This window comes from Leptonotus elevatus, chromosome 13 (genome assembly GCF_054856555.1).
Source record: "Leptonotus elevatus isolate MCC_2025b chromosome 13, RoL_Lele_1.0, whole genome shotgun sequence".
In the NCBI taxonomy this organism is placed as follows: Eukaryota; Metazoa; Chordata; class Actinopteri; order Syngnathiformes; family Syngnathidae; genus Leptonotus; species Leptonotus elevatus.
This window is the reverse complement of record NC_141251.1, coordinates 5,065,885-5,086,919: the sequence shown is the minus strand read 5'-3', so window position 1 is coordinate 5,086,919 and position 21,035 is coordinate 5,065,885. Positions and strand designations below refer to the sequence as shown.

The window sequence follows — 21,035 nt, the reverse complement described above, 5'->3', positions numbered from 1 at the left end:
AGGGAGTTTTAAACTTGCATAATTATAGTGTTTCAAAGATTTGTATTTGGCTTTTTTACGTTTAAACATTTTCTTGTTTGGTACCAAAAAAAAGAAGATCGTCCTTTGATTTCAATTATTACCAAAATAATCGCGATTAATATTTTCTTCATAATCGAGCAGCCCTACTGCACAGTGCACATGCTGCACTCCAACTTAAAAAAAATTCCCAACATAGATAAATATATATTATTATAAATTCTGTTTCGTCCCAAAGGAATTTACAATAATTAGTGTTTCTATTTGGTTTTAAATTGGTCTTAATATTTTTAAAATGTTAAAATATTTACTTGTTTTGTAACAAAAAATAATCATTTGAATAATCGTGATTTCAATTAGTGATTATTATTTTTTCTATAATTAAGCAGCCCTAGAATGTATTAAGTTGAATAAACTCATAATTAATTAAACTTATTATATTCACGTTGGATTAACTTAATTAGATCGTGTGTTACTTAATTGAAACAATTAAATTGGTAAATTGGTCAACAATTCAATTTGTAATCTTAAAATGGGTAAACAATTATCTTTTTAGAGTGTACCAGTACGCGGAATTGTCTTACTAGTGAGGACAAAGTGCGTACTAGTACATGGAGATTAGGCTGGATCTGTTTTTCCCCTATACTAGTGCCATTAGTACAGAATTAAACCTGAACATGGGGCTGTGCTACTAATATATTAAAGATGGCCGACTACTGTGAAACCAAAAAACAGAAAGAACAACTTGTTCGGCACACATTGATCATCTTTGTCATTGGTTTGCTTTCAGGTATCGTAAGGTTTTGTCCAATAACTGCAGAGAGGTCGGGAGGAACGTGTACTCACCCCGACGACAGGGGTGTCGCCCCAGACCGCCCCGAGGCCTCCGCTTGACCACCAGCGGCGGCGAGCTGAGCGCCCGCGTGGGAAGCAACGTGACATTCATGGTGCATCTACAAGACGTAAGTCGTAAAATGTAATTTTGTTTGGTCATTTTTAGCCAACACGCTGCTGTAATTCAGAATTCCATCCCTAGGTGGCGCCAGAGGGTACATACTTAAGCTTTAAATGTACAAAGCTACAGCAGCATGTAGTGTGTTGTCTCATGTCTGCCCTGCCCGTCAAGCGTGTTGACAAGTTCTAATTACCGCGCGCAAGCTAATTAGTATCTCCGATTAGCATCGCTAATTAGCCTTATGCACGGCGCAGCTCGCGACGAGGTGGTTTGAGTTAATCAGGTCAAGTCGGAGCCACCCTGAAAGCAACACAACTTGTATAACTAGTATAAAATGACATCTAAAAAATACACGTGAAGATTGCAGGTCCATTTAGAGCTCGTGTGTGTTTTTGTTGACATCGGGTTGCTGGTATTTGATTCACCGTACATTCGTGTCCAATTACATTAACGCAAAGAAGATGAATGCTGTCACGTTTGAGCACTCCAGAATAATGCTTGTCTTCATGGAGACATGAAAAGATGGAAAAGTTCCGTCCCTTGATGCAAATAAAACCATCCTGGTTGTAAATGAGAACGAAAGGCAACTTGTAGTAGTTATCGGTGAAGGTCACCGTGGATTGATGAGGTGTAATTAAAGTGGAATAAGAACACCTGTACACATGGTAACGGCATGCGGGGGTTGTCTTTTATGAATAAACATTAGCCATAAGAGGTTTTTTTGCACTAATATATTGTATTTGGTCTGAAATGAGGAATTCGGGCTAGAGCATGCGTCTCCAACCACAAAAAAACTCTCAAGAAGCCATATTTGAAAAGATAACAGAAGTCTGCCATCTTGGGTTTGGCCATTTGAACCACGTCTACTAAACAGATGGTGTTGTTAGAGTCAGAGGTGGCAAATCCAGGTCCAGAAAGCAAAAACCCTGCCACAGTTTGGCTTTAGCCATTGAAGCTCCCTAGCTAGCTAGCTCCCTAGCTCCCTAGCTAGCTAGCTCCCTAGCTCCCTAGCTTGCTAGCTCCCTAGCTAGCTAGCTCCCTAGCTCCCTAGCTAGCTAGCTCCCTAGCTCCCTAGCTAGCTAGCTCCCTAGCAGGTACACGAGCTAGCTAGCTAGTGGCTAAAGCCAAAATGTGGCAGGGATTTTTACTTTCTGGACCTGGATTTGCCACCTCTGGTTAAAGTATAAACAAAGTTGAGTTGAATTTTGGGGTGTTGTGATCAGAAAACCCTGAAATGCATACTTTTTCACCACCTTGCAAACTTTTGAGAGTTTTCAGGCATGCTGAGCCCCCCCCCCCCCCCCCCAACTTCTAATTAACATAGTGATGTAACTCGAATGGAGCACTTGCTTATATTACTGCTAATACTGATGAATGTTGCGGCGTTCGTGATGTTAGCAAGTGTTTGCGTGGCCTCTCGTGGAAAAATAGCATCTGGCATTCCTTGTGACTGTATCCAACGTTTTGATTTTTATTTAATAAGCTTGTTTTCTGGGGATGTTTTCCTTGCAGCACAGTTCTGGCGATTTTATTTTTATTTTTCGTTTGTTTGTGTTCAGTGTGCAAATATTACCAAGATACGTGTGTGTACGTGTGAGCGTTTTCCTAAGAACTAGTGAAGAGCTTGTCCCTAGAAACGTTGTTGATGGGGAGCCGTGTATGAATTTTCCAGAATAACTAGGACAGTGCCTTGGGATGAAGAGTGTTTTTTATTTGTATTTTTTTTTTAAATGAATATTATTAGGGCTCGAGCACCAAGCAGTGCCAAGGCCCCTCTTGGAATGGTTTTATTCTTCTGACAAATAATTGGCCATTACGGGGGCCTGAAAATGTCCTCTTTTTGAATTGACGTTCATGCTGGTGAAAATGTTTGTATTGTTGAAAGTTTGAAAACATTAGCCATGAAATTGGGTGATGCCTATCAAGAAACAAAAAGCATCTAAAAGACCAATGTGTGTAATTGAATTGGAAGTCAGCCATTTTGGTTTGAGGCAGCTATTTGGGCAAATGCCAGGGTTCCTACTTTGACAAATTCCAACTCGGTATCACCCAAATGAGCCCAAAATAGAGGCGGATATACTTGACAGATGATTGACACTCAACTGCCAAGCGTTTCCAACTACGCCATCTAATGTGGGCTGAGCAGAGCGTCAAAGTTGGATGATTATTTCTGGGAGTAAAAAAAGCAACTCACTAGTTAACTCCAGAGAATCTGAAGAAATGACGTACTGCCGAAGTATTAATCAAATTTAAATCGCAAACTGCTCCATTTCAATCAATCGGCGGAATTTATTTATGTTTTTATTTTTGTATATTTTTTTACATTTATTGATAAAGTGTCTCAACAAATTCAGTACCTATGAAGTGCATACTTGAAAGAGTGCAAGTCTCATTAAAGTGGTCTTTATTTTAGCGTAATCCTAACCTATAAACCCAAAACAAAAAAACGTATTTCGTTTATCTTAATACGTATTATTTTATTGTTTGTGTGTGTTTCTTAATAATTACATGAGAAGAGGACCTTAAAAAAAATCGCGTTACTGACAAATTCTGTGACCCGAATTTCGACTTAAGTCGGATTTCACTGTTAAAGTTTATGTTTACATCATAATTGCAGTCCTTTTAAAAATATCACATACACATACTCACCCACACACACACACACAAAAAAAATAATAATAAAAAAATATATTAAAAAAAATAAATAAATAAAAGAGCAATGATGATGACATTTCCGAATGAACAATACTGAGCTCTTAAAAAAGAAGAAGAATTTTTTAAAAAAATAAAATAAAAAAAATAATAGAATAAAAATCGCATTTGCACCATCCAGGAGATGCCGGAACCAATATTTTGTGTTTCCGCACGGACATTCATTGCTAAACGGACGGCAAAGCGGAGCTAATGCCAACTTAAACACAGAAATATGACGCGCCTGATGGCGAGCCGACTTGTTCGATGGACCTCCGTTGCTGGAGGTAACAACAACAACAACACAACTTGGAATAACTTTAAAATGGCGCGATTACTCTGGGAAATTAACGAAAAAAGAAGGTGCTACGGTCGTGGCACGGGCGCCGTAAAGTCGAAACGACATCGGTAAGGCGTAACCCGAGGACTTGTTTCAGCCCTAATATTAAATCTGTTCTTGTTTGTTGTGATATAGATTAATTTGTTGCTTGTTTTTATAAATACATATGAAGAGGACCTTGAAAAAAAAAAAATCAAAATCGCAATATTGAAAAAAATTGCAATTTGATATTAAAGTCTCTCATCCCTAGAATAAATTAACTAACTGGGTGGACATGTCTATCGTAACAGGATGCACTAAAAAAAAGTATTTGGGACCGATGCGTGAAATTGAACAATCAGCCAATTGGGCAAACTCCCAAGGTTTGGAGTACACTTTAAAAAAAGTCCTACTGTGGAATTTGCTCAAATGAGCCACAACTGGAAGCAGGAACACGCGACAGATGGGTGCCACTCAACTGCCAAGATTCCGACTTTGATTTCACCGGATCAGATTTCATTTGATCAGGTGGTCCGAGGGCCCCGTTCAGCACTGCTTGCAGCGTTAATTACTTGTTATATTTTGAGGGGGAAAACGTGTCGAAATGTGGAACCATTTCCACGCTTCTTTAATCATAAAAGACAGCAGCGGATAATAAAGCCTTCTGCCTTGAGATACTTGGAAAACACTTTTTTTTTCTTTTTACCATCTCGACTTCTCGATTTTCTCACTCGATTGCCTGTCATCGTCTGTGTGTAAGCAGCGACAAAGCCTTTGTGACACACCTGATGGGACGGCTCAGGCCGAGCACTTTAGCGGCGCGGCGCGTGGACGTGCTCCATTACAAGGCTGACAGGTGTTGTTTTTTTCACCCCCCCCCAGGGAGACTCGCTGAGGACCAGCGTCCAGCTCGACTTCGGCGACGGCATCCGCATCACTTACTCCAACCTGAGCCGGGCCGACGACGGCATCCAGCACGTCTATCGAGCGACGGGGATTTACCGCGTGGCGGCGGCGGCCGAGAACAGTCTGGGATCTGACAGCTGCGTGCTCTATCTGCACATCACCAGTACGCCAAGACCAAATACTCGCACCTTGTCTCTTCCGCTTTTAAATTATTCATGTCGTACTTTTAGGACTTGGGAAGTAGCCACGGTGTGCTTTGAGATGGTAGAAAGTTGCAGGTTTGGAATGAGAGATGTCAATTTGGGCTGCTGGGAGGAGATATAGTGCTCTTGAGCAAGGCACTGAACCGCCCAAACTTTTGTTCAGCGGACATCCATTTTTGTATGTGTGGATGTCTCAATTTAAAAACATAAATATAAAAAGAAAGACTTGCTGTCGACTGAAGAGTCTATTAAGAAAAAAAAAAAACAGCTGAGGATTATTATTATTTTTTTAATAATCTTTTACAGTTTTGGGCCTTCATTGAAATACTTGTAAATTATACTGGTGTTAATAATATTTTGATTTTGTATTTCTAAATTATAGATTACTTAATGTATGAAGTGATTTTCGCTTAGTTTAAAGTTGTACTATCACCATTCACCACTTGATGGCAGACTTGACTTTGGTGCACGTACCTTCACATTGTGATTTTAAAGAAGTAAATATTGGAAATAGGTTAAAATGAAAAGATGATAACAAAATGAATCTATTGGAACATTGAACAAATCCCATCACCCACAAAAATATTTTCATTTTTATATATTTTTTCAAAAAAAAGAAAAGCTAAAACAACATCAACATTGAATCCTTTTTTATTACATAAATTGCATTAAAAAAAAAACTTTTCTGAAAAAAACACAAATTCCTTCCACGCTAAAATGTTTTAAGCTAAGTTTAAGTAATAAAATAAATGATAAATAAAACTATTTAGAAATAAGTTGGCTAAAAGTGTTTGCATAAGGATTTACTCAATAGACTACAAAAGATAAGTATACATTTTATCTCGACATTTTTTTATTTATTTTATTAATCCATAATATATAATTAATGCATTTAATTTCTATTTAATGTAATATCCAATTACTAATTATTACATGCATATTTAAAACACATAAGTAATTTTAAAAATGTAATATGAATTAAATACATGTGAGTCTTCAGTATAAAACAATAACCTACTGAGTTGCGCCCCTGCCCACCCCCACCCCCCAAAAAAGAAAGAAAGAAAATCAGTGACTGTGGGAGAATCATGACTACGAATATGTCTGGAAAAAATACGTCAATCCAATATCCAATCTGGTAACGGCTAACTGTAGTTGGGTTTCCATCCGCCCGTTTTTATTCGAATTTTCAAGAAATGCGAAAATAAAAATGAATGGAAACGCTAGAAATTTGAAAAAGGGCCCACAATTTGCAAAAAAGCTTTGACGCTTAGAGGGGCTGGATTTTGAGGCGCATCGAAAAAATGAAAATGCGAATTTTGGCTATGGAAACTGCTTTTGCGAATAAACGCTGACAAGACCGGATACACGTCGCACGTTTTCACCGGATATTACGTTACACGTACGTTTGTAGTCACAAAGCAATGTCGGACGATAAGTAAGTAAGGTATGTTTGGGGGGGGACGAAACCGAAATCTTTTTGGAATTAATTAAAGAAGCGAATATTAATGCTATTTTAGATGGGAAACAGCAAAGAAACGGTTTATTAGAATTACAAAAGAAAACTCATACGACGTCATCGTACGGCGCAGTCGCTTCCTGGTCTTCTTCTTCTTTTAAATTACTGGTGAATCACATCTCTATGGTATATACCGCCACATACAGCGGCGGAGTCCCCTCTCAATATTCGCAAAAGAAGAACACATGGAAACGGGCATAAGTCGCATGTCCGTTTAGCGCATTTTCAGTAAATTTGCTTAAAAAATCCGAAGCAATTGGACGGAAACCTGTCTTGTGTGTGTTGAAACTAATGTGCATGCGTGTTGCTCGCACAGGTCCAGTGGAGCGTGTGTACCTCTCGGTTCCTCTGGTGGCCGTCAGGGGGAAGGAGAGCAATCTGACGGCGGTGGTTTGGCCGAGCCACATCAGGACGTTGACCTTCTTTTGGTGGATCGCCAACAGCTCCGAGGTGACAAGCTACTCCCTTTCCTCCTTCTGCATTCGGTCCCTGTTTATCTGCATCCCCTCCCTTTTAGCGTCAATCAAAAAAAGTTAAGAATAATTTAGCTTGGCAAGCCACACCCACTTCCTTGAAAGTGGGTCTGGACAGGCGTCCATAGACAGCGATTCAGCACCGGCCGAAAAGAGGCCAGCCAATCAAATTCGTCTATTTGCGTGACGTCGCCTTCGTGAGCAACGTCACACTTCGTGCAGAGCTATGCTGCTCGCCTGGCAAGCCACACCCACTTTCTTGAACGAAAGAAATTTGGTCTGGTAACTTGACCGTTGTAAGCTAATGTCTCTTTTCAGCTAGTAGCCATGTTGGGTTTTTACTGCGTTTCACTTTTCTGATGTCGCGTCTGCTCTTCGCTCATTGGTTCATTCCACTGTCTGTTGATTTCCAGACGAAGAACAATTCGCCCCCAATTTTACTTAATTTACTTTGTTTTATTTTATTTGGGTAGCCATGTCTGTCATGGTGTCGGTAAAAGTGTTATATAAAATTAGTGCACTCCATTTACCATAATGGGACGCATGAAAAAGTGTAAAGATCAATGCATGAAATTGAACAGGAAGGCGGCCATTTTGATTTGAAGCAGCCATTTTGGGCGAACTCAACAGTTTGTACTTTGTGTACACTACTACGGAATTCGCCCAATGTCCCCCAATTAGAAGCAAGTATTAGACCAGGGGTAGGGAACCCTCGTCCTCGAGAGCCACTGTTACATGTCTCCCTCCACCAACACAGCTGATTTGATTAACAGGGTCGTTATCAGGCTTCGACAGAGCTTGCTGATGAGCTGATAATGGACTATATGCCCGTTTTCACCCATCAACTTTTGTTTCCGTTTCCGGTTTGCGACGTGTGGGCCGCGTCCCAGTACTTGCGCATTCCGCCTTTGTGCCCCTCGGTTGCGCGTTCCCGTCGACGGGTGCGAGGCTGCGAGTGCGCAGTGTCTGTCTCAGTGTCTGAAGCATTTCTCCCAGCAGTGGCCGGAAACGGCGCTGATGTGTAAAACCCGGAAGTCGGAAGTCCGTGGCATCTACTCCATATTAGTCAGCTGTGTTGGAGGAGGGAGACATGGAAAACTGGCGGGACAACGACTCTCGAGGACCAGGATTCCCTACCCCTGTATTAGACTATAGGCGACGCTCAGTTGCCAAGTTTGTCAGCTAATGTGGGCGGAGCTTGGCATTCAATTTTGAAGAAAAACAATTTAGTAGCATATCTGCACGTTTGGTTTGAGGCAGCCATTTTGCGCCATGTTTATCGAGTCGTGTTTTATTCTCTTTCTGTTCTCTCGTATCCAACACAGCCCATTATAACGCTGGACGGAAGCATCTCGTACACGTTCCAGAAGGAAGGAGCAAACAAGGTCACGGTCCATGTGGCTTGTGGGAGCGCGGTGATGCAGGATTCCAGGGATATAACAGTTAAAGGTTAGCGTGCAACTTTAATTGGTGACATGAATATGCAACATGTGGTCCGTGCTCGTCGACGTGGATGAAATGTCACAGCGAGCGAACGCGGAACATTTTGACGCCAATTAACCGCCACTTTTGGGCAAATTAGTCAGAGGCGGAAAGAAAGCGTTTCTTGTTGTTTTTGTTTGCCAGAGTTTTTCAGGTCGCTGCTGCTGTCCTTTTCGCCGACGCTTGACGAGCACAATCCTGACATCCCCGAGTGGCGGGACGACATAGGCCGCGTGGTGCAGACAGCCCTGTCACAGGTACGTCAACCCCCAACCGCAACGCACCGGACCACCCGCACCTCTCTGGGTCATTACTCTTTCATACCCGCGTGCTCCACCGGTACAGCCCCTCGTCATGTTTTATGGGCCGTGACGGAAATCCTGCCAGTTTTTTTTGGTTTTCGTTTCTTACTTTATGTGTGATGACAGCAAGCAGACATTGGGTACATTTCAATGGCTGTCACTGTAAAGTTGAATAAAGTAGAGTAGCGGCTCTACTGGATTTGCTTTTTCTACTAAAAAAAGAAGTCAACAACAAACAAATATTGACGATAATATGTTATATGTAGCCCCACTGGTCTAAATATGGTATTCTGGTTAATATTGCATTAATGGAATATGAGTTAAGCAACAAAATTCATCTTTTTTTTAATCCATCTCAGGGGGCGGCCATTTTGCCACTGTCGACTGAAGATGACATCAATGTTGCTCAGGTCTCAGCAAAGACCAATCAGAGCTCACCGGTTTTCTGAAGCTGAACTGTGATTGGTCGTTGCCTGAGACCTGAGCAACATTCATGTCATCTTCCGCCGACAGCAAGTGGCCAAAAAAGAATCAAATTGAAATTAAATACATAAAATATTTATTAGTGATTCATAAAAATAAATACAAAAATGTAGAGATAAAGTTTATATTTATCTCTTCTGGTCTATTTAGTACATCCTTATGCAAACACTTTTAGCCAACTTGTAAATTGTATTTATAATTTATTTTCTTACTTCTCTAATAAAACATTTTAGCATAGAAGGAATTTGTGTGTTTTTTAAAATTATTATAATTTTTTTTACATTCAGAAATGTTTCTATGATCAAATGAATTTTTTGTGAGTCCCCCCCAGCTGTTTTTATCCACCTCAGGGTGCGGCCATTTTGCCACTTTCTGTCGACTGAAGATGACATCACAGTTGCTCAGGTCTTAGGTAACAACCAATCGCAGCTCAGCTTCAGAAAACAGCTGAGATTTGATTGGTCGTTGTCTGAGCCCCGAGTATTTGGGATGTCATCTACCGTCGACAGCAAGTGGCAAAATGGCCGCCCGCTGCGATGGATGCATTTTGCTGCATAACTCATATTCCACAAATGTAATATTAATCAGAATGTCATGTTTAGACTAGTGAGATCACAAATAACATATTATTGTCAAGAAATGTTTAAGGTTGACTTCCACTTTAAAGTAGTGACAAATGAAGCTGGTGAAAAAAGAATACAGAATTGTACGTATTAGTCAGAAGAAGACACGCTAGCAGAAAATGAGGTTCTCCTGCGGGAAGCGAGGAAATATCAACATGCCGGGAAGGAGCTACAAGAGGAAGAGTGAAGTTTTTGTGACTATATTGAACCACAAAATGCATTATTCAGTAAGCAGACAACAAAGAAGAGACTGAGGGCAGCAAAAACAGACCAGTGTGACAACAGTGATTGTCCGCCAGAGGCTAAACTAGTTTGCTGTCCGATGGGCTGCAGAAAAAACATCAAATCGCAAGGAAGAGAGGAAGAGATTTCACTTTTTGTGACTGTGGACAAGTGGTTAGCACACCCGTCTCACAGTTCTGATGTTTAGGGTTCGAATCAAAGTGTCAAAAGCCATCTAGAAGTCTGTATTACATCCTGGTTCATGTTTTGTTGTCAGGTTTCGGGTGTTCCGGCGAGTCAGCTGCTGGTTTCTTTGTATCCTGGATTTCCCACCGCGGCGGAGCTCTTCATCCTGCCCGACGTCATCACGCCAAACGAGCACAAGAGGCAAACGCGGGAGGAACTGCAGATGGTAGGAAGAAGAACATGTCGACTTCTTCCATCTGTAATCAAACAGCGGTTTACCCGCAATCACCCACTGCCGCCACAGCTATATCGATTATTTTCATGGAATGTATGTACTTCTCTGTGAATAGTGAAAAACCCTGGATAGTTAATCTGTTCTATACCATTTGATATTTTTGGAGTATTTGATGAATCAGATAAAAAAAAAAAAAACATTCTATCCAAATTTCATACTAAAAAAACCATACGTATTTCAAATTGACAAACAGTATATTATGATTAAGTTACTGCTTTGGTTTATAACGTGCAAGCTGTGGGTGATCGATTTTGGGATCGGCGATGAAAGTTATTGATCGACTTATGACAATCACATATTTTTCCGTGGAAATGGGCCAATCACTATGGTGGCAATCGATCAAACCACCACTAATATAAATATTTTATATATGAGTATTTGTCAAGTGCGAGATAAAAAAAAAAGGTGTAATAAAGTGTTGTAGTTTAATTAATCTTTTTTTTTTTAAAGCACTCGTTTTGTTTTTTTATTTCGTTAACGAAAATGTTACTTTATTTTATTTAGTTAATTTCATCAGTTTTCATTATAATAACCTTGCTTGAAATACATTTAGAATGTTTAAAAAACAGCCTTTTAAAATGTGTTTAAAGCGTGTGGGAAGAGTGAAGATATAAATTTTATTTATTTTTAATTTTTACTAGGGGTGTCGTGATTAAAAAATTGTATCGTAATTAATCGCATTACTTCATTAGTTAACTCATGATTTATCGCAACTTTTATATCTGTTCTAAATGTACAATAAAATTATTTTTTAAATAAATAACATTTATTTTTTAAGTTTTCATACTCTGTTAACATAAAACAAGAAAAAAAATAACTAATAGAAATATGGCTGCATTTTTTAATCATTGTTACAGTAATTGTATTCATAAAATTGAGTTAAAATTAAAAAGATGTACTGTACTGTAAAAAAAAATGAAGTGGGATATTGGTTTGTGTTGAGGTTATTTTTCTGCCACTAGATGGCATAATTGCATTTGTGAAATTCTGTACATTTTTAAAATTGTAAAATACAACTTCGACGACACAAATCGATACATTATTATTGAATTTATTACTGCTAAATTTTGACGTGGACATATCTGCTGCGCTGCGACTGGAATTAGTACAGGCTTTCAAATGAAGCGGCGGCGCATGAAAAAAAAAATAGAACTTTAAAAGAAGTCCAAATTAATGCGGCAATTTTGACACCCCGAATTTTTCCCAATTCTCAACAGATATCTGACGTTTTCGTCGCCCTCCTCAACCAAGGCCTGGTCCACTTTGAGCTGAAGGTTGGCACTCGCATCAGCGTCTACATCACTCAGCAAACTCTGGGTACGTCGCCTTCTGATTGGACGTTTGGCCTGCTTGACTTTCAGCCGCCACAACGCGTGCATCTTGTGTGAAACTGTACATCACTGCGCACCTCTCTTAAAGTCCTCGATCGATGACGTGATTGACGGGAGGACGTTCAAGAGCGTCAGGGTCGCGTCGTCGTTAGCATATCGCCAAAGCGCGTGAACCGGGTCCTGCGTGGCGTTACCCTTTTCATCCGCCGATGGATCTGTCTTTATTTGTGTCCCGCGTCGCTTTTAAGATGATCCTCAAAAGGTCACGCTTCGTAGTCCTTCCTTTCCTGAAGGAGGGGGACAAACTTTGAATACTGCACCTCAGCATTTAGTAAAAAGCCATGACAGTGCAAAATGGACGTGTAAATGACGGACCTCAGGGAGAGCCTGCGGACATTTTTGATGTTCCTTTGGTACCCCGAGGAGGTCAAATCGTGTCTTCCTCAGAGCGACAGATGGGAGAAATTGATGGATCCATTTTTTATTTCTGTCGTTCATTTAGAACACGATCAAGCTAATGCTTGGGTCGTGACATTTTTTGCTGCATCTCGAAACAATGGTGGAATCATCGATGTTACTGCTTCACAGCAACCGGCGGAGAGAAAAATGAACTAAGATTTAGTTTGCTGCCTCAACGGGCTGCAGGGGATATCAAAACACGGAGGAGAGAAGAAGGCAGTAACGTTTTTGTGACAATTTATTTTACCAAATGGTAATGATAAATTAGGCACTGCCAGTTTGCTGCCTCGACGGGTTGCAGAACATTTCTGAACACAAACAGAAAGAGGTGGATATTTTGAAGTTAAGTGAAAGTACCACTGATTGTCACACCCACCTAAGTGAGGTGAAATTCGTTCTCCGCATTTGACCCATCTCCCGAGGGAGCGGTGAACAGCAGCAGGGGGCGCGCTTGGGAATCATTTGGTGATCTAACCCCACCCAATTCCAACCCTTTTAATGCTGAGTGTCAAGCAAGGCTGCAATGGGTCCCATTTTTATAGTCTTTGTTATGACCCGGCGAGGGATTGAACCCGCAAACACTCTGGTCCACCGAGTTCATTTTGTTTCCTTGTTAGCACCTAATATATATATTGTAAGTGTTCAGCAAAATCAACATGTTGGCAATTTAATAACAGCCCACCTAGTTTGCTGTCTAGATGGGCTGCAGCGGGCATTAGAACACAAAGTTAACAGGAAGAGATTTTTGACCTTTTTGCTGCCTAAATGGGTTACAGAAAACATTTTAAAACAAGGTCAGCAGGAATAGGGTTGACATTTTTTGGGACTATTTGATGTATTTTTTTTATTCCGAACATGTCTAGGTAGGGCCACGTATAAATATATATATATATATTTTTTTTAGAGAGCGGGGGCAATATTTTGAGAAAAAAACTCACATCTAGACTATAGCTTAAATTTGCACGTTTTTTTCTCCGAATATTGTCCCCGCCCTCTAAAAAAATATATTTATACGTGGCCCTAATAAACTGTCGTAGTAAAGAAACAAGTACTCTACGTAGAAAAGTGTAATACACTAACTAATGTATGTAAATAAACTGAAAAAATAAACTGAAAATATCAGCAAATACAAAAAAAGTAGTTAAAATACTTTTTGCTGCCTAAATGGGCTGTGGAAGATTTCAAAGGACAACATAAACACAACGCTATTGTGACTATTTGGTACCAAATGACATAAATATAAATAAACACGCTGCGGACGAGACAAGTGAGGTTCCCCATCTTTTTTTTTTTTTTTATACTGGCAGTTCATTTTAATCATTAACAAAATTGTTGAAATGATGTTTTGTTTTTTCCCTTTACATCATGAAATGTTATGAAATACAAAAAAAGTGAACATTTAGGAATTAATCGGCCCTAATTTCATTTTATTATTGATCAGGGACATTTCTGAAAACAACCTGTCTTTTTATATTCTTCAGCGCCTCTGGTGGATTCAAGCGCTCTCCACAGCGGGTCGGCCATGTTGGTGCTGATCTCGGTGGTGTTTGTGGGCTTAGCGGCATTCTTCATCTACAAGTTCAAAAGGTGAGCCCCCAAATTTGGATCCCTCATCCTCTCTTCTCCCTTCTCGCCAAATCCTCTCACGGTCGTCGTCCTTGCTCTGTGCCCGTCCAAAAAAAGGAAAATCCCTTGGATCCACGTGGAGACGGAAGACAGTCGCGAGAAGGAACCCGAAGTCATCAGCACGGTCAGTCAGAAGGACAACATGTCCAAGGTCAACCTCGCCGACTTTCCCTCGGAGAAGGGCTTCATGGAAAAGGAGCTGGACGCCAGGAAACGAGGTACGCTTGTTTTCCACGTAAATTTCTTCTTCTTTTTTTTTTATGCTGTGACTTGACAGACGGCATCTTGGACACGAACATGACAGCGTGAAATGGAGCGCAGGAACATTTGTGACGTTAATATGGGATTTAAAGCGATGCTGTCACTGCGAGAGGCTTATGCATGTCTTTTATTTCAAGCAAGCTCACTCACTGTCCACTCTCAAAAGTTACACCTGCTCACGCTCAAGCAACGGCTGCTCAAACTTTTCAAAGGTGTGCCCCCTCGTAATCCAAACCGCAATTAAACATAAAGTGGTGAGCTAACAAATACACGCACGCACGCACGCACGCACGCACATACACATACTCACCCACACACACACACACAAAAAAATAAAAAAAAATAAAAAAATAAAAGAGCAATGATGATGACATTTCCGAATGAACAATACTGAGCTCTTAGAAAAAGAGAAAAAAAAGGGAAAAAAAACAAAGTGGGATTTTTGTCATTTTTTGGGCTAACATTTTCATGACCTGTTTAATATAAAAGAACTTAACCAAAGAAAATTTCATTCAGTTTTTTTGTGCACTGCCTATGCTAACAACATAAAAAGTCTACACACCCCACACGTTTAAAAAAAATAATAATAATAATACGTGTATACTGTAGCACTTCAAACATGCTTCACATACCCGGTAGTTATAAAATACACAATCACTACATTTTACAGTTCATACAAGAGGGATAAAAACGAATTATATAAAAAAAAAACACACACACACAAAAAACATGCTAACCACTTGCGCACTATGCTGCTCTCTAATGAGATCCAATACATCATTATTATTATTTTTTAAATCCCAGATAATAATGCTGACTTTTGATTGACGGAGGCATTCATTTCATTCCTGCGGACTTTTTTCTTGACACATTTTCTTCTTTTGCGTCTTTCTTTCCAAGTGGTCGCCGGTGTGAAACAAGAACAAGCGACGGTTGTTGACGAGATTTTTTTTTTCTTTTTTCCCAGGCTGTCAGGGTGAAAGTCATTTACCTTTTTTTTTTTTTTTTTCATCAAATCCCTCAAGTCTCACTTTGAGTCTTCTTTTGAGATGGAAGTGTTTCCAATCAGGCGTGCCAGAAGCGTCAGATCCATCATCGGCTCTCGCTGTTGAAGGGTCGCCCTTTGGATTATATGACCATTAATAGCTTAGACATTAAAGGCATTAAAAGCTTTATTGCTGTCGTCCACCAGAGGGATGGATGGCCGGCTTTCTTCACAATAAAATAATCATAATAAAAAAGAAATATAAACACAAAGGCAATAACAATATATAATAATAATAATAATACTTCATAAATATGCAGGAAAAAAATGCACAATGAAAACAAGTAATGTATTAAACTATTTTTTAAAAACAATGGATTTTAAAGATATGCAGAAAACTAAAGCAATCAATGAAATAATAAAATGGCAAATACAAATGTAACAAAAGAAAACATAAAAATATTAAAAGAAAAAACAACATAAAAAACTGCAGAAAAAATCCAAATACTATGATTACAAATATGCTGAAACATAAAAATTTGAAAAAATGAATATATAAGAAAAAAAGAAAGATGAATGCTTTACATTCATGCAAATAAAAATAAACGCAATTAAAATGATAAAGGAAAAAAAACACAATTTAAAAATATGCAGAAAAATAAAATCAATATGTGCACGCAGAAAACACTATACAAATTGTTATCAAACTTAATAAAATATAACAAAAAACATAATTACTAAAAATTAATACTGTGTATTTAAAAAAAAAAAAGTTTTTTTTTGTAACCACCCAAAAACTTTGACTATGCAAATTAAAATGCAAAAACATGTAAAATAAAATTCTCAGCTTGCATATAGTCTGAGGTTTTACATTTCCGCCACCCCCCCAAAAAAATTATTCTTTTAAATCACACACACACACACACAAAAAAAATCAGTGCTAATGAATTTAAAGTGAAAGAATAAAAGAACAAAGACTTTCTTTAAATACAGTATAGCTCAATATCATCTTTGGCTCTGCCAGCATCTGTCACGGGTGAAAGCGCTCATGGGAAATGTAGTCATTCTGTATCTTCAGCAATAAACACCAAATCCTCCTCATTCTCCTCTCGCTTCCTCCCACAGAATGCGTTATTGCATTTTCTAACTACTTAGATGAACTTGAGGGAAATAAGGTGTCTCCACTTGGAGAAGAATAATCCATTAACCTTCTCCTAAAGGTTAAAATGAAGATTTCAGCGTTGCAAAATGAATTGGACAGGCACAATTTTTGATGTCGTCATTGAATCTCTGCGGCGTAATCAGTTCGGAGTGACGATTCCTCATGCGGGCTCTTGCTGCATAATAACTACAAGTTGCTCATTTAGGACTCCATTAAGCCGTTTGGGGGGGGGGGGGGGGGGCGTAAGGAGGGGTTGTCTATTCACTGAATAGACATTTTCACTCTCTCTCACTTACAAATCAGCACCAAAAACACTTGAGAATCACCACATTGGTTTTCTAATTTTAGATTTTCAGCAAGGTCAAAACCCCAAAATATATTCTGGTCAAAAATGTATTTACACCAAACCATATCAAGTCACACATCTAAGTAAAGGTCCTGATGAGGGCTTCTCAGATCTGTAATTATTTTGTCGGTCTGTCTTTATGAGATGACATGACGACGAAAAAACACGTTTTTGGGTGAAGTTCACCAATAAAAAGGCCAGAAATCTATTTGCAACAAACCACATCAAGTCATACCTCAAACTAAAGATCTTGACGACACAATTCAGAATATGTATTCATTTTGTAAATAAGTCCTCATGGAATTACATGATGACCAAGAAATAATGTTTTTGATTCAAGTTCACCGGTATCAAGGTCAGAAATATAGTTGTAAAAAAAACAGACATCAAGTCACACCTCAAACAAAAGGTATTGATGAGGACTCTCCAGATCCAGAATTATATTGTCAATATAGTCCCATGGGATGATGTGATGATCAAAAAACATTGGTTTTAAGTTGCCACGGAATACAGTCAGAAATCTCTTTGCAACAAACCACATCAAGTCACACCTCAAACTAAAGGTCATGATGAGGACTCTCCAGATCCACAATTATATTGTCAATATATCTTCATGGGATGATGTGAGAATAAAAACAACAACATTTTATTGGCTTAAAGTTCACCTGGAACAAAGTCAGAAATCTCTTTGTGACGAACCAAATCAAGTCACACCTCAAACAAAAGGTCATGATGAGAGCTCACCAGATCTATGATTACTTTGTCGGTATGCTCTCACATTGTGGTGCAATGTTTGTTTTTTCCTTCCTCTGCAGTGACTCCCATTGTGCTTTTTATTTTACGCGCTATTATTACAATCAGTTTATAAATCTTCATACTGACCTTAAGTGCGCTCGCTACTGCGAGATGGTCAAGTCTCACCTTTCAAACAAGCCGGCGTCTGCACATTTTCCAACCGCCTCACATTTATTCCCACCCCAATCGGCTCGCCATCAGCGCCTTGGCGGCAGGCCACGCCCCCTCAGCGCTTCCATTCGTCCGCTTGACGTGCGGAGAAGTTGCCCAAATTGGATTGTGAGCTTCAGCTGTAATGACAGCTGCCTAATTATTTGTCCTCTCGCTTTCCAGGATCAATGGGGAGGAATATGGATAGAATTGTAACGAGGGAATATCCAAACTGTACAAACGTCTAAGTAAGTACACAAATGTTGTGTTTGAATTGTGCTGCGATTGTTCGCTTTGTTGGCTTCTCTTTTTAAGAATAGTTCTTTCATGCTGAATAGTCGCTATCGTTCCGAGTCATGCTTCCACGCTCTTAAAAGTTGAGAGTTTAGTATTTACATTACGGTACTTAAAGATAAGGATTCATATGCTAACGCTGTAGGAAGTGTTTCAGGGGGGAAAATGAGGTTTTTAGTAGGAAATGGTACAAAAAAAATTCAACGGGACTACTCCACAAATATGGCAAGGTTAAAACCTTTATTGTGCTAAAAAGCTCAACTACAGTGAACCCCTGCTTAAAAACAACAACAGACATTTAAAAAATATATTTCTAAACCCATTTTCTTACTCTCATCACTTTGAGATGCTCGCACAATTCTTCAATTAAGAGTCAAAACGTGTTGGCTTCTAACTTTTTTTTTTTTTTTTTTTTTTATCTGTCGCTTACCATTGAAGTTGACACCAAACTGGCATGTAAAGCAAAACAGAATCAAACGTTTTATATTTAAACACCAAAATGTTCAACCAAATCGTGAAATGTTGTGTAGCAATAGGCTGCTAGCTTAAAAGCTAGCATAATACGAAATCCCGTAGATGAGCTATGCCGCTCGATAAGTTTGATAAATTTTTTGGGTCAAGAGTTAATTCCCCAATCCATCCTTCGTACCAAAACCTGCTTAAGATTTTGTTATTTACATACGCACTGCACAGTGTTACTCTTTAAACAAATTAATTCACCCGTCTTTGTCCATCTCAGGGCGCGGCCATTTTGACTTTATTCCACCCTCTTCTATAGAGACTGATTGACATCAAAGTGCCCTCGGGTTTCGCATTGCGAACATCACGGCTCACCTGTTTTCTGGGTTTGGACACGTTTGGCGACGTTCGCAATGCGAGCCCGAAGGCACTTTGACGTCAGTTCCAATGAAAACGTAGCAGCAACACATATGTATATATAAAATGTAGTTGTAGCGCAGGGACTTCACTTTGCTTGAAAAAGCCCAAAGTGTGCCAGTTTTCTACTAATTACGCCTCAATGACTTTTTTTTTTTGTCCAAAATCCTACTAAATTGTGATCGTTATACACGACGAGATGAGCTGGAATGCTGAATCAGCAGACATTTTGTAACTTGACAGATGTACATAAAATGAAGAGAAGGAGTGTAAATCTGGATCGCTTCATTTGAACGCATTGTTTCCATGTCTCACTAATGAACTACTGTCGGCATTTTTACACTAGCATGCCCTAATTAACTGTAAAAAAAAAAAAAAAAAAAAAATCTATATGAAAATAATAATATATTTAAGAGTACATTAGGGTGAGCAATTGTTCTCTGTCCTAGTGATTTTAAAGCTTTCTTGGCACATGAAATAAACATCAATGAAACACCTTGTTCTATAGTCCACTTGTGCAATGGCCAAGTAATGTGCATGATCTCTTATTATTACTGATGACTTTTGGTGTTTGTCTTTTTTCTTACTGTGAGTACATTTTGAAACTGTTCAGAATAAATGTATTTTTATATGATGCTGTTTTTTTTTCCCCCTCTATTAAGCAGATGGTAAAAGCTAGTCATATCTATCATTGTTTTGTCAGTACGTTTTCATGCTATGGCATGACAACAAAAAATACGTTTATGGGTTCACTAATAAAAAGGTCAGAAATCTATTTGCAACAAACCACATCGAGTGATACCTCAAACTAAAGGTCTATGTAAGAGGTTTCTAAATGTGTAATTGTTTTGTAAATATATCCTCATTGGATGACACGATAACCAAAAATCTTGTGTTTGGTTACGGTTTAACCGTAATCAAGGTCAGAAATATATTTGCAACAAACCACATCAAGTCATACCTCAAACGAAAGGTCGTAATGAGGACTCTCCATATCAATAATAATTTTGTCAATATATCCTCAATGGATGATGTAACAACCAAAAAACAAATTTTTGTGGTCACAGTTTACCAATATCAAGGTCAGAAATACATTTGTTTAAAAAAAGAAAACCAGACATCAAGTCACATCTCAAACTAAAGGTCATAATGAGGCCTCTCCAGATCCATCTGTATTTTATCGATATTTCCTCTTTGGATGATATGATGATCACAAAAACATGTTAGAAAGGCTATTACGACAAACAGAAGGCTATACTGAGGATATAGAAAGTCTACACACCCCTGTTCAAATACCACATTTTTGCAATATATATGACTCACTTTTATCACCATTAATGTGACCTATAACCCGTATGATTCAATTGGATCATTAAAGCGTGGTTGCATAATTGTGCACACCCGCTTATGACTGAGATGTGGCTGTGTTTTTAATGAACCAATCACATTATAACTCATTAAATGGGAGTCAGCACCCACCTGCCACCATTTAAAGTGCTTCTCATTGACACCAACTCGATTTCAGCGGTTCTGGTAGGCTTTTCCTGGCATTTGCCTTTGCTTACTGACTGCTATTTTGAACTGTTCATAATTCCTTCCAACTTAAGGTCCCACTTTCAGTACAGTATACAGTCTTTTTGCTAAGTTGTCATGTCCTGTCCAGCTAAAACGATAGGGTTGAAATAATTTCAATTATACAGTATATTACAGCTGTCAATGTCAACTCTATTAGTTTAGTCATTTCATCAAAAATATGTTGTCTGCATCAAAAGTGAGCCTATTTCCTTGTTTCTGATGAAAAATACTTTCCAGTTTAATTGGAGCAATTCCTATGGGACTATTTGAAGAATTTCATCCTGATATTCCCCGCACGTCAACAAGGCCGAATTACCTTCCACCCCAATCGACCTGCAGCCTTTTTTGTCGCTTCGCCACTCTAAACATCTCACACCAATCTTCATCACTCCCGTTTGCCATGTGCGCCCTGGGAGCCTTCTCGTAGGGCGCCCTTGCTCCATCTTCTCTCGCTCTCTTAACTGCTCGGAGATGCGCCGGCAGAGTCCAATCTAATTG

At 39.1% G+C, this 21,035-nt stretch overlaps 1 protein-coding gene across 1 annotated transcript in view; it reads left to right on the top strand.

The window, feature by feature from the left end:
- LOC147163559 (VPS10 domain-containing receptor SorCS3-like) overlaps positions 1–18,484 on the top strand; it is a 68,846-nt gene extending 50,362 nt beyond the window's left edge. Inside the window, exons 18-27 of the mRNA XM_086092318.1 lie at positions 809–980; positions 4,866–5,052; positions 6,928–7,061; positions 8,410–8,533; positions 8,711–8,823; positions 10,474–10,608; positions 11,895–11,994; positions 13,949–14,054; positions 14,151–14,311; positions 17,976–18,484. Coding sequence (XP_085948444.1) covers positions 809–980; positions 4,866–5,052; positions 6,928–7,061; positions 8,410–8,533; positions 8,711–8,823; positions 10,474–10,608; positions 11,895–11,994; positions 13,949–14,054; positions 14,151–14,311; positions 17,976–18,040 — 1,297 coding nt within the window. The 3' untranslated portion in view covers positions 18,041–18,484. The remainder of the gene's footprint in view (positions 1–808; positions 981–4,865; positions 5,053–6,927; positions 7,062–8,409; positions 8,534–8,710; positions 8,824–10,473; positions 10,609–11,894; positions 11,995–13,948; positions 14,055–14,150; positions 14,312–17,975) is intronic.
- The last annotated feature ends 2,551 nt before the right edge of the window (positions 18,485–21,035 follow it).